The 14880-nt window shown below is 45.0% G+C and overlaps 1 protein-coding gene across 1 annotated transcript in view; it reads left to right on the top strand.

The window, feature by feature from the left end:
* Positions 1-14880, top strand: part of LOC144695000 (inorganic pyrophosphatase-like) — a 55588-nt gene that overhangs the window by 14494 nt on the left and 26214 nt on the right. Inside the window, exons 3-6 of the mRNA XM_078565843.1 lie at positions 1306-1359; positions 5088-5207; positions 8706-8792; positions 13462-13588. Coding sequence (XP_078421969.1) covers positions 1306-1359; positions 5088-5207; positions 8706-8792; positions 13462-13588 — 388 coding nt within the window. The remainder of the gene's footprint in view (positions 1-1305; positions 1360-5087; positions 5208-8705; positions 8793-13461; positions 13589-14880) is intronic.

Below are 14880 nucleotides of genomic sequence, written 5' to 3' on the forward strand. Positions count from 1 at the left end.
GTCGTGCCATCACTAAGACGACTTATTCCCACCTCTGTAACATCACCTGACTTTGCCCGTGCCTTGGCTTATCTGCTGCTGAAACCCTCATCATGTCTTTGTTACCTCTAGACTGGTCTATTTTCAACACACTCCTGGCTGATCTCCCAAATTCTACCCTCTGTAAATTTAAGGTCATCCAAAACTCCTGCAGCATTAAGGTGAGACATACATCATATGCTTGCTGGCCTACATTGGATTCTGGTCAAGCAACAATTTGATTTTAAAATTCTCATGCTGATTTTCAAATCTTTCATGGCCTCAACCCTCTCTATCCCTGTAATCTACTCCAGTCTCTCAACCTTCTGATCCCTGAGCACACCCAATTTTAATTGTCCCACCATTGGTGGCTGTGCCTTCAGCTGCCCAACCCCTAAACTCTGAATTTTCCTCCCTAAACCTCTCCAGTTCTCTTCCCCTCGCTCTCTCTTCCTTTAAGACGCTCCTTTCAGACCTACCTATCTGACCATGCTTTTGGCCATTGCCCTTATATCATCCAATGTGGTTCAGTGTCTGATTTTTGCCTCAAAGCACTCGTGAGCTCCTGTGAAGCACCTTGAGATGTTCATGTAAGTTAAAACTGCTACATAAATGAAAGTTATTGTTGCTCAAGTCCCAGACACTCCAGACATTTGAGCACATAATGTAGACTGACACTCCAGTACAGAGGAAATGCTGGGTTTTCTGAGATGCCATCTTTTAGGTGTGATGTTAAATCGAGACCATATCTATCCTCTCAAGTGGATGTAAAAGATCCCATGGCACCATTTCAGAGAAGAGCATGGAGTTATCTCCAGTGTTCTGGTCAATATTTGTCCCTCAATCAACGTCACAAAAACAGATCATCTGGTAATTATCAAACTGCTGTTTTTGAGAGCTTGCTGTATGCAAATTGGTTGCCATGCTTCTGACAACAGTGACCACACTTTTTAAAAGTATTTAATTAGTTATAAAGTGCATTGGGATGTTCTGTGCTTGTGAAAGGCACTATATTAAAGATGAGCAAATTTGTCTAGAACCTTGTATTAAAGCACAGGAGGACACCATTAGGTCCATCAAGCCTATGAGCTCTTTGCCAAAGCAATGTAAACTGGCTACTTGACTAGTATTTTCTTTAATATACACTGAGATGATGCGCTCTCCTGGAATGGATATAGAGGATATACTGAGGTGAGGTACTGACCTGGGGTGGATATGGGGGATATATTGAGTCGATGAACTGCAGCAACAGTGCTCACTCATGCTATATTGTGAATTTTCTTGCAGGATGCGTTTAACATGGTTGTGGAGATTCCTCGTTGGACCAATGCGAAAATGGAGGTAATTTTTATTTTTTGCCCAGACAGCCTTGTGTATTAATATGTGACCTTTTTTTCCAAAACCTAGTGAATTATTTGCAATCCTAAAATAATTTTTTTCATTCATGGGAAATGTGCATTGCTGGCTAGGCCAGCATTTATTGCCCATCCCTAATTGTCCTTGAGAAGGTGGTGGTGAGCTGCCTTCTTGAATCTCTGCAGCCCATGTGGTGTAGGTACACCCACAGTGCCGTTAGGAAGTGAATTCCAGGATTTTGACCCAGCAACAGTGAAGGAATGGTGATATATTTTCAAGTCAGAATGGTGAGTGACTTGGAGGGGAACTTCCAGGTGGTGGTGTTCCCATGTATCTTCTGCCTTTGTCCTTCTAGATGGTAGTGGTCATGGGTTTGGAAGGTGCTGTCGAAGGAGCCTTGGTGAGTTTCTGCAATGCATCTTGTAGATGGTACACACTGCTGCCATTGTGCGTCGGTGGTGGAAGGAGTGAATGTTTGTGGATGGGGCACCAATCAAGCGGGCTGCTTTGCCCTGGATGGTGTCAAGCTTCTTGTTGGAGCTGCAGTCATCCAGGCAATTAGGGAGTATTCCATCACACTCCTGACTGGTCGCTTGTAGATGGGGAGTCAAGAGGTGAGTTACTCACCACAGGACTCCTAACCTCTGACCTGCGCTTGTAGCCACAGTATTTATATGGCTAGTCCAGTTCAGTTTCTGGTCAATGGTAACCCCCCCCGCCGCCAGGATGTTGATAATGGGGGATTCAGCGATGGTTATGCCATTGAATGTCAAGAGGTCTTGCTGCATGTGGGAACAGACTGCTTCAGTATCTGAGGAATCGCAAATGGTGCTGAACATTGTGCAATCATTAGCGTACTTCCCCACATCTGACCTTATGATGGAAGGAAGGTCGTTGAAGCAGCTGAAGATGGTTGGGCCTAGGATACTACCCTGAGGAATTCCTGCAGTGATGTCCTGGAACTGAGATGATTGACCTCAAGCAACCACAGCCATCTTCCTTTGTGCTAGGTATGACTTCAAACAGCAGAAAGTTTTCCCTCTGATTCCCATTGACTCCAGTTTTGCTAGGGCTACTTGATGCCACACTCTGTCAAATGCTGCCTTGATGTCAAAGGCAATCATTCTCACCTCACCTCTTGAGTTCAGCCCTTCTGTCCATCAAGGCTGTAATGAGGTCAGGAGCTGAGTGACCCTAGCAGAACCCAAACTGAGCGTCAGTGAGCAAGTTATTGCTAAGCAAGTGCCACTTGATAGTGCTGTTGACCCCTTCCCTCAATTTACTGATAATTGAGAATGGACTGATGGGGTGGTAATTGTCCAGGTTGGATTTGTCCTGCTTTTTGTGTACAGGACATACCTGGGCAATTTTCCACATTGCCAGGTGGATGCTGGTGTAGTAGCTGTACTGGAACAGCTTGACTGGGGGCAAGTTCTGGAGCACAAGCCTTCTATTGCAGGAATATTGTCAGGGCCCATAGCCTTTGCAGTATTTAGTGCCTTCAGCCGTATCACGTGGAGTGAATCAAATCGGCTGAAGACACATCTGTGATGCTGGGGACCTCCGGAGGAGGCAGAGATGGATCATCCACTCAGCACTTCTGGCTGAAGATTGTTACAAATACTTCAGCCTTACCTTTTGCACTGATGTGCTGGACCCCCCCTATCATTGAGGATGGGGATATTTGTGGAGCCTCCTCCTCCAGTGAGTTGTTTAATTGTCCACCGTTATTCACAACTGGATGTGGCAGGATTGCAGAACTTAGGTGTGACTTGTTGGTTGTGGAATATCTTAACTCTATCACTTGCTGCTTATGCTGTTTGGCACGCAATTAGTCCTGTGTTGCAGCTCCACCAGGTTGACACCTCATTTTTAGGTATGACTGGTGCTGCTCCTGGCATGCCCGCCCGAACACTTCATTGAACCAGGATTGGTCCCCTGGCTTGGTGGTAATGCTTGAGTGGGAGATATGCTGGGCCATGAGGTTACAGATTGTGTTCGAGTACAATTCTGCTGCTGCTGCTGATGGCCCACAGCGCCTCATATGCCCAGTCTTGAGTTGCTAGATCTATTAGAAATCTATGCCATGTAACACGATGGAGGGTATCCTCAATGTGAAGACTGACTCCGTCTCCACAATGCGCGGTGGTCACTCCTACCAATACTGTCATGGACAGATGCATCTGAAGCAGGCAGGTTGGTGAGGTTGAATTCAAGTATGTTTTTCCCTCTTGTTGGCTCCCTCACCACCTGCTGCAGACCCAGTCTAGCAGCTATGTCCTTTAGGACTCAAGCCAGCTCGGTCAGTGGTGGTGCTACTGAGCCACTCATGGTGATGGACTTTGAAGTCCCCCACCCAGACTACATTCTGCTCTCTTGCCACCCTCAGTGCTTCCTCCAAGTGGTGTTCAACATGGAGGAGCACGGATTCATCAGCTGAGGGGCTAATCAGCAGGAGGTTTCCTTGCCCATGTTTGACCTGGTGCCATGAGACTTCACAGGCCCGGAGTTGCTGTTGAGGGCTCCCAGGGCAACTCCCTCACGACTGTATTCCAATCACTGTGCCAGCACTTCTGCTGGGCATGTCCTGCTGGTAGGACAGGACATACCCAGGGATGGTGATGGTGACATTTGATCAAACTTTTACATCGACCTTTTTCATTTCAAATAAGTTTCATGCTTATGTTTATGATGGAGTTATTCTCCCTACACATATGGCCGAAGGCCAACACACTATCAACTATCTCCGTTCTTCTGCTATCTTGTTACCCTGGTGGTGTCTCTGTTTATCTCCTGCTTGTTCTGGCTGGCGCCCTCTGGCTCTCTGTCCCTCGCTTTTGGCAGTGAGTGGTCAGTGAACAAGCCACGGTTAAATGAATGGTGGTGTTGAGAAGAATGGGACAGCTCTCAGCCCAGGCACATTGTTGTGGTAACAAAAATAAATATATGGCAAACGTAATAAAACTGGGATTGTAAAGAAGCAAAAATAGATATAAAATAAAGTTAAACAAGAATGGGTTTGCTTCCAAAGTGGAAATGATAGTCGTACTTTCTTGCACTGGCACACAATGACAGTATCCAGACCTTTGACAGTATCCAGAGCATCGAACACTGATACATTGGGAAATCATATTGGAGTATCAGCGTGTTTCCCTTTTAGCAGCTGCTGTCCCAGTCTTTGACACAGGTCCTCATACCTCTCTCCTCCGGTCTGCCCCCTTTGCCCAGCTGCATGGCAAGTTCCCCCCCCCGCCCCCAAAAGAAAGCACCTCCCTCAATCAAATATCCACAGGCTTGTCTAGTTAGAGTGGATCCCATGGCCGCTGCTGCCCAATTCTTCTCCGCCTCCTCTCCCAGTAATCCTCCAGCTTCCTCTGGACTTGCAGGTTTCTTCTGGCACTACTACTACTCATTTCTATTGGCTGCCTCTCCCCCTGCCAGGCTTCTAACCTTATTGTACATGCCTGATTGCCCTTGGCCATTCACCCTGCTGTACCCTGTGTGGAGCTGAGCAGGCTTTGGACAGGGTATAAGGGTGGAATCATCACATCTCAGGTTGCAAAGAGGCAGGAATCCCATGCAATGTGTTGGTGCAGTTGTTGTCTGTGCAGCATTATGAAAGGCCAGGAGAAGGAAGAGCAGAGGATGCACTGAGATGGTTGCATACTTTCAACAGGAAACATTAACTGAATATTGTATTTCTACATTTTCAGATTGCAACAAAAGAGCCGTTGAACCCAATCAAGCAAGATGCTAAGAAAGGGAATATGCGATTTGTGGCAAATGTTTTCCCTCATAAGGGCTATATTTGGAATTATGGGGCCCTTCCACAGGTGAGTGGCAAAGGTATTTGCAATCGCAGAAACCCTTTGCTGATTACAGTGGCTTCTTTTCAATTCTGGGAGGCCACAATTTCAGAGATGACCCTATAAGTGGCCACTATGAGTGCCTACATTGTCCCGGAGCAATTGGGATTCTAGTTTTGGGGCAGTCCTAGAAGAAAAACACTCATGGACCATGAGAGCAATACAGGCAGCTCACTGCTCTTTAATGGCCATTTCAAAAAGCTATGAGGTTTTTGGAAATAGGAATATTGTTCTCTCAAAAAATCCTTTCTCTACTGTTGTGAGCACAGCCCATGTTCGTGGCAAGTTTATAGGCAATTGTTTCACTATAGCTGATTAAATAAATTTAGCAATGTAGATCCAAAATGGCTTTGTCACGAAGAATTTTTGATTTTTAGAGAACAGTTTTCTTTCACCTGCAGAGAGCCTCAAAGATCTGTACTTGCCAACCCCACCTGTGACCTCGATTCATCTATGATGCCCATTGGCAACACCATCTAAGACATGGTGCCATCTTCCACATAAAGTCTGACTAAACCCAAATCTGCACCTCTTAAACCAACTGTTGTCACACTGCTTGTTCAACATCTAGTTCTAGATGAGCGGCAATTATCTCAAACTAAATGTTGGGAAGAGCCAAAGTCATTGTCTTCAGTTACTGTCACAAACTCTGATCCCAGCCATCAACACCATCCCTCTTCCTGGCCACTGTCCTGAGGTTGAAGCAGATTATGAGCAACCTTGCTATGGTATCTACCCCAAGATGAGCTTTTTTATTTTGTTTATTCTTTCATGGGATGTGGGCATCGCTGGCTAGGCCAGCATTTGTTGCTCATTCCTAACTGCTCTTGAAGGTGGCAGTGAGCTGCCTTCTGGAACTACTGCAGTCCATGTGGTGTAAGTATGCCCACAGTGCTACTAGGGAGGGAATTCCAGGATTTTGTCCCAATGACGGTGAAGCAGCGGCTTCTGAACACAAGTTCCCACAATCACTATTGTATTACTCTGAAAAGCTAGCTGAAGGATAGAACTGGAGCCAATCTTTACACACTTTTATAAGCATTTATTTACAAAGATACACATGTTAAACATTCACCTCCTGACACAGCAACTACATTTTCAGTTTGTATCTATTTATAACTTTTTTAGGAGCACAAATGAATCCCCAGTTAATGCCCATCACCTGCATGCTATTAAATACAATGAATATACAATTAACAACTGACGCCCCATTTCTACATCGGGACATTGCCTATCTCCACCCCTATCTCAGTTCATCTGTTGCTGAACCCCTCATCCCATGACTTTTTCCATCCACATTTAATTATTTCAGTATCCTCCTGGGCAACCTCCCAACTTGCACCCTCCATAAAATGAGCGCATCCAAAAATTTGCTGCCTGTACCCTGACTTATATCAAGCTCTGTTCACCCATCTCCCCTGTGCATACTGATCTACATTGGTTCCTGGTCCAGCAACACCAATTTTTTTATTCTTTGGGATGTGGGTGTCACTGGCAAGGCCAGCATTTGTTGCCCATCCTTAATTGCCCTTGAACTGAGTGGCTTGCTAGGCCATTTCAGAGGGCAGTTAAGAGTCAGCCAAATTGCTGTGGGTCCGGAGTCACCTGTAGGCCAGGCAAGAATGGCAGATTTCCTTCCCTAAAAGACATTAGTGAACCAGATGGGTTTTGATGATAATGGATGATAGTTTCATTATTTACCATTACTGAGACTAGCTTTATTTTCCAGATTTTTATAGAATTTAAATGCCAACAGCTGCCATGGTGGGATTTGAACCCGCATCTCTGGAGCATTAGACTCGGTCTCTGGATTGCTAGTCCAGTGACATTACGCTGCCAGCATTCGCGTGTTCAAATCTATCCATTGCCTCCCCTTCCCTATCTCTATAATATCCTCCCCAATCATGCCACCTATCGCTTGTCCCTAACTCTGCCCCTTACACCCTGAACTCTTGTGCATTCCCCTTTGTTCAATATTGCCTACATTTCTATCAGCCAGTGAGAATTTGCACTCTAGTATTCTCTCTCTCAAACCCTCCAATTTCCACTGTTCCTTTGACCCTCCTTCCAATCCACTTCTTTGATTGACTTTTGGTTAGCCAATTTAATCTTTCCTTTGGCTCAACACCCATTTTCCTCAAGTGCTTCAAGTACTGTGGGTTGCTTGATTCAATGTTAAAGACACTGAGTGAAAATTGTAATTCACAACAAGGCTTGTAAATGGACCTTGCCCCGTTATCGCAAGCAGTTTACTTTTACTCTGTCAAGCTGTGTGACGTGGAGAGTTTGCAGTATATGTTTACTTTGGACCTGTGCTAAAATTCTGAACTGGCAGAACATTGATCTCGACTGAAGCTGATCAACAAGGCTAACAAATTCCCCTTCGCTTCAGGGAGCAATCAGCACAGAGATTTGCTTCATATTTAAAAGTAACTGTAATAAACAATGTTTATTGATTTCATTGTCTTGCCAGGGACTGCTCTTTGAGCAATTCTGCTGGATCACCATGATTCAGTTTAGCTTGACTGTAATTTTTGACCTACCAACTATAAAACTGAATGACAGCCTGAAGAGAATCTTAATCTCAGCTCAAGACATCAACTTTAGACTCGCTACAGGCTTCTGTTTCTATTCATGTCGTTTCAAATTGGGTTTTAGCTAAGCTTGATAATCGCATTTAGATACTTACTCTGTCCCTGACCCCGATGGTGAGGGAATACTGTGTCCCTGACCAATAGTTATCAGGTGGCGAGTGTGTGGCAGAGTTTACCAGCCCTATATGGGGTGAAACAATAAACCCTACTGGGTTTCAAGAACAACTGAATTGGTTCATATCAACCAATGGAATTCGGGGATATTTGAAAAACATCAAAGGGATACTGTGGATAGTGGGGTTTAGATGGGTCAAAAGAAACACTGGATTTGAACAGGCTCAGTGGGTCAAGTGGAACTCAATGTGGGAGCTTGTGTGGGCTGAGGGAGCACTGTGAATTGGGAGCACAGTGGGCTGAGGGAGCACTGTGGATTGGGGGGCACGATGGGCGGAGGGAGCACTGCGGATTGGGGGTCTGAGGGAGCCGAGGGAGCACTGTGGACTGGGGGGCTCGATGGATTGACAGAACCCTGTGGATTGGGGGTACTTGATGGTCTGAGGGAACACTGGAGTGGGGAGCACGATGGACCGAGGGAACAGTGGATTGGGAGTCTCGGGCTGAGGGAACACTGCGGATTGGGGGGCTCGATGGGCTGAGGGAACCCTGTGGATTGGGACCTCAATGGGCTGACGGAGCACTGTGGATATGGGGGCTCAATGGGCTGAGGGAGCACTGTAGAGTGGGGGTCTCGAGCTGAGGGAGCACTGTGGATTGGGGGGGCTCGATAGGCTGAGGGAGCACTGTGGATTGGGGGGCTCGATGGGTCAATGGTCCTCTGCCTGTAACTCCCATTGTGCTTTTGTTTTTACAGACTTGGGAAAACCCAAGTCACACAGATGAATCAACTGGATGTCGTGGAGACAATGATCCTATCGACGTATGCGAAATTGGAACCAAGGTATTGCCTTTGTGAATGTTCCACGAGTGCATTTAGAAACATCATTGATTATAATATTGCTGCCATGTTTTGGTTATAATGCTGCCATGTTTTGATGTGGAGGAAGTCCTGTCTAATTTTGTCCTTGTCAATGCTGACTTGCAGGGTGCGGATTGAGTTCCGAAAGTGTTCATGTCTCCATGGCATTCTTAAAGATCCTCCCATTTGGCATGCATTAGGCTGTTTGACTATGGGTAGCATGATAGTGGAGCTCAATCCTGTCCTTAGTTCATGCCCACACTTTAGGCTGGAGATAATTGGATAGCAGTTTGGGCTGGTTTATTAGTCCATGAGTGCTGAGGCTAACTATACCAGTTGCTCTGGCAGATTTGGGCTGTCTCAGCACAGACAGTGGAACTCTTTGTCTGTAGTGTTAACTAGTTGATGGGCAGTGTGTTGAATTACCATTTCCTAAGGGGTGTGAGCAGCGAGGCGCAATCCCCTCCCTAATCCTTAGTCTGTGTGGAGTGTGATTATAGGCACTGTCCACCTCACTCCCACTGCCATTTTAACCACAGGCTTTTTGGTAGCGTTGGGTCACCCACAAAGAGCTGATCAGGCCCTCATGCATCTTCAAGTCAGGATTGATGGTGTCAGTTGGCCCATTGCACCAGTTTAACTACTGATGGCAGCGCTGGCATATGGTAGAAGCATAGGATCGACGTGGAAACAGGGAAACTACTGCCAGCCAACAGTTCCTGAAATGTCACTCATCCTCTCCAGCCCAGAATGGCAACAATTGAAACTGTAGAGCATTATAATCTCCATAGAGATCGATAATCCCCACAAAGCCCACGTAAAGGAAACCAATATACAAGATTTCACTTTTTAAAACTTTTATTGTAACAAACTAATTAAAACCAACATAATTCAAACATTAATTAACAGGCGAGGGATATTTCAAATAAAAGATAAAATTTCAATTTATTTGACACGACAGAGATACTCCCCACATAGTTACAAGCGCTCACGTTATTTCGTGCACAAACGTGCATCACATGTGATCTTAGTCTTTCCAACTCTGCCTTTGTTTTGTAGTATCTCTCAATTCCCATCCAATTGTTTCAGCCCTTGAGTCACGTTCACCAGCAGTCGTATTCCATCCAAAGCCCCTGGACAGGGTTACCACTGACGAGGTGCACGTCTATGAACCCTCTCTCACTCGGGTCATGACAGTCCTGATCACATAGAATTTTTATTCTTTCACGGTGTGTGGCATCACTGGCAAGGCCAGCATTTATTGCCCATCCCTAATTGCCCTTGAACTGAGTGGTTTGTCACGCCATTTCACAGGGCAGTTAAGAGCCAACAGCATTGCTGTGGGCCTGGAGTCACATGTAGGCCAGACCAGGTAAGGGCAACAGATTTCCTTCCCTAAAGGACATTAGAGAACCAGATGGGTTTTTGCAACAATTGATGATAGTTGTCATGGTCACCATTACTGAGACTAGGTTTTTTTTCCAATTCCAGATTATTAATTAAATTTAACTTCCACCAGCTGCTGTGGTGGGATTTGAACTCTTGCTCCCAGAACATTAACCTGTGCCTCTGGGTTACTAGTCCAGTAACATTACTACTGGGCGACCATCTCCGCACAGAGCCTCTTTTCTCCGACCCTTTTAAATGATCTGGTGGTCTCTGGCAACACTTAAGCAGAAGCAATGGGTCTTGTCCAATCCACAATCCATCGCTCTTGATGTCTTTAGTGTTCTGTCCTTTACAGCTGTGCAACACACGGTAACACAGTCTGTGCTCTATTCTTAGAGCTATTTCTTGATTTTAAACTCAGTCCTACAGTGTAACTACTGTTTGGGGACCTATAAGCTACTCCCACCAGTGATTTTCCTTTGCTTTTTCTTATCTCCACCCAAACTGATTCTACATCTTGATCCTTCAAACCAAGATAATTTCCAATGACTGTACTGACTGCACTGATCTCATCCTTTATTAACAGAGCCATTCACCTTTTCCTTTCTTACTGCCTTTCCAAAATGTCGAATACCCTTGAATACTCAGGTCCCAACGTTGGTCAGCTTGTAACCAAGGGCAGAAATTTTGGCTTAGCAGGCGGGCGTGCACCCGACCTGCTCGAGTGTGAAATGACTCGCATTGACATCGGCCGAGCGTGCCAATGTCAACGCGCATTTGCACGATAGTTCAGTCAGCAGGCGCGTGGCGGAGCTAGCAGTGCACCCGCCGACAATTAAAAGGCCTGTTAAGGCCATTAAGTAATCAATTAACTTGGGTTGAGCGGGCAGTGAAAATTTAATAGTTGGCGGGCAGGCGAAAAGGCCAAGCGGCCTTTGCATTTTTTTGGAAACCTCATCCAGAGGTGGGATGAGGTTTCCAAAAGCAAATAAAGATAAAATAAAAGTTTGAAAATTGATTTAATAACATGTCCCTGCTCATGTGACAGAGACACATGAGGGGACATGTTTTATTACATTTATATGGAAAAATTTATTAATTTTGCTTCCAATTTCCACACCTCCATCATTTTCACATGGTCCATCTCTGACACTTCCCTTCCCTTCCTTGACCTCTCTGTCTCAATTTCTGGTGATAGACTGTCCACCAATATCCATTACAAGCCTACCGACTCCCACAGCTACCTCGACTACAGCTCCTCACACCCCGCTTCCTGTAAGGACTCCATCCCATTCTCTCAGTTCCTTCGCCTCCGTCGCATCTGTTCTGATGATGCTACCTTCAAAAACAGTTCCTCTGACATGTCCTCCTTCTTCCTTAACCGAGGTTTTCCTCCCATGGTCGTTGACAGGGCCCTCAACCGTGTCCAGCCCATCTCCCGCGCATCCGCCCTCACGCCTTCTCCTCCCTCCCAGAAACAGGATAGGGTCCCCCTTGTCCTCACTTATCACCCCACCAGCCTCCGCATTCAAAGGATCATCCTCCGCCATTTCCGCCAACTCCAGCATGATGCCACCACCAAACACATCTTCCCTTCACCCCCCGACCGGCGGCATTCCGTAGGGATCGTTCCCTCCGTGACACCCTGGTCCACTCCTCCATCACCCCCTACTCCTCAATCCCCACCTACAGCACCTCCCCATGCAAACGCAAAATATGCAACACCTGCCCCTTCATTTCCTCTCTCCTCACCGTCCAAGGGCCCAAACATTCCTTTCAAGTGAAACAGCATTTCACTTGCATTTCCCCCAATTAAGCCTACTGCATTCGTTGCTCCCAATGCGGTTTCCTCTACATTGGAGAGACCAAACGCAGACTGGGTGACCGCTTTGCAGAACACCTTCGGTCTGTCCGCAAGCATTACCCAGACCTCCCTGTTGCTTGCCATTTTAACACTCCACCCTGCAGTCTTGCCCACATGTCTGTCCTTGGCTTGCTGCATTGTTCCAGTGAAGCTCAACGCAAACTGGAGGAACAGCACCTCATCTTCCGACTAGGCACTTTACAGCCTTCCAGACTGAATATTGAGTTCAACAACTTTAGATGTTGAACTCCCTCCTCCATCCCCACCCCCTTTCCGTTTCTTCCCCCTCCCTTTTGTTTTTTCCAATAATTTATATAGATTTTTCTTTTCCCACCTATTTCCATTATTTTTAAATGTATTTCACCCATCATTTATCTCACTCCACCCCCACTAGAGCTACCTTGCTTGTTCTGCTCTCGACTCTTAATTAGCACATTCTTTTAGATAATATCACCACCTTCAACACCTCTTTGTTCTTTTGTCTGAGACATCTTTTGGTTATCTCTTCCTATCACTGCTTGCTTGTCCCAACAACACCTGCCCCCCCCCACCCCTTTAAACCAGCTTATAATTCACCCCTTTCCTATTTCTACTTAGTTCTGTTGAAGGGTCATGAGGACTCGAAACGTCAACCTTGCTCTTCTCCGCCGATGCTGCCAGACCTGCTGAGTCTTTCCAGATATTTCTGTTTTTGTTCTGCAGCAGTGCAAGAAGCCCGCTCACAACCACCTTCTCGAGGGCAATTAGGGATAGGTAATAAATGCTGGCCTAGCCAACGATGCCCACATCCCATGAATTAAATTTTTAAAAATTGCATCTTGTTACGAATGCTCCTAGCATTGAAATACAGAGCTATTAATTAAAACCAGAGCTTTATAAAAGTTCAGCATAACCTCCCTGCTTTTGTACTCAGTGCCTCTTTTTATGAAACCCAAGATCCCTTATGCTTTAGTAACCATTCTCTCTATGTCCTGCCTCCTTCAAAAATTGATGCACACACACTCCAAGCTCCCTCTATCCCTGCACAATCTTTAGTTCTTTACCATTAAGCCTATATTGCCTCTCATTATCCCTTCAGTCAGAATGCATCACCTCATACTCCTCTATTAAATTCCATCTGTCACTTGTCTGCCCATTCTGCTCAACTCTGTCCTGGTGTGGTCGATCGCTATCGTTCTTCTGTTCGCTACTCCAAGTTTGGTATCATCATGCCCAAATCCATCAACCACCACCACCACTGTCCATTTCATTCTTTTTCTCAGCAAGCTGTTTGGAACAAAAGCTTTGAAGTTTTTCAGAGCACTTGATATTGTTTCTTCTTTTTGTTGCCTCCAGCATAGCTCCTGATCGGAGGTAATAAAAAATCAGTTTTAAATCAGAGTTGCTGTTTTATTTTAGGTATGTTCCAGAGGAGAAGTTATCCAGGTCAAAGTTCTGGGGACTTTGGCATTGATAGACGAGGGCGAAACTGACTGGAAAGTTATTGCAATAAACATCAAGGATCCTGAGGCAAATAGTTTTAAAAGTAAGTTTACAGTGTCTGTTAAAATTATGATCTAACACATCACAACATGCTTTATGGCATGGGAAGTGTAGCTGACTTGACTAGAAGCCCTTACCCATGGGCTGTCCAGGCTAGAGGGGATGACACACCGGCTGATTCTGCCACCACCACTCCCCACCACACCACTGGACACCAACGCAGAAGTAGTTGCATTTTTAGATTTCCTTTGCTTCTTTTAACTCCCATCACTTTTCAGTGCATTTCGTAGGGAGCTCTGGTGCGAGAGGGAGATGGATTGCAGGCCCTGGTGTATTTCCAGTTTGTATATTTAGGCATTAGTCCTTATTTAAATAAACTTTGTGGCTAATTCCAGAACTAATTTCTGTAGACCTTGACCTGCCTGTTTTAATATTGTCAGCAAATTTGAAAAGATTGCATCTGTTTTTGATGGCCATTTATTTGTGTAGATCATTGCATTTACTGCTGTTTGTGAGATATTTTGCACAGATTGATTGGTGCAATCATTTATGACCAGGAAATCCAGTAGCTGTTAAGTGCTCTGGGACATGCCAAGAGTGTGATTGTCTCTTGAAGTATAAGTTCCTTCTTTTTCACCTAGAAATTTTTGCATGCGATATTATGCTTCCTGCATTCGAATGATTTTACTTAACATAGAAACAGACCATTCAGTCCAGCTAGTCTGTGCTGGTGTTTGTACACCACACGAATCTCCTCCCATCTGCCCCATCTCAGCCTTTCAGCAAATCTTTTCTCTCATGTACTCATCTAACTTACTTTTGAAAGCTACTTACCTCAACCACTCACTGTGGTAGTGAGTTCCACATTCTAACTGCTCTGAATAAAGAAATATCTTATTATTTCTAATGAATTTGTTAGTCACTGTACTGCATTTATTGTCCCAGTTTGGGATTCTTCCACAAGTGGAAACATTCTCTCTACATCTACCTTGTCCAACACATTCATAATTTGAAAGACCTTTATTAGTTCACCTTGAATTTTTTCTTTTCTAAAGATAAAAATCCCCGCCTGTTCAATCTTTCCCAGTAGCTATCATATCATTCTTGTAAATCTTAATTGCATTTTCTCCAGTGCTTTTGTCCTTATAGCATGGAATCCTCTACTTTGCTGTACTCAACCTGACCAAGATTTTATACAAGTTTAACATAAATTCAAAATTAGTGAATTATACACCCCTATAAAATTAGATCCCAGTATTTTGTTAATATTTTTAATTGCTTCGCTGACCTGCAATGCTGTGATGATTTGTTCATCTATATCCTGAGGTCCTACTC

The sequence above is a fragment of the Cetorhinus maximus genome, chromosome 20, assembly GCF_964194155.1.
Source record: "Cetorhinus maximus chromosome 20, sCetMax3.hap1.1, whole genome shotgun sequence".
NCBI lineage: Eukaryota > Metazoa > Chordata > Chondrichthyes > Lamniformes > Cetorhinidae > Cetorhinus > Cetorhinus maximus.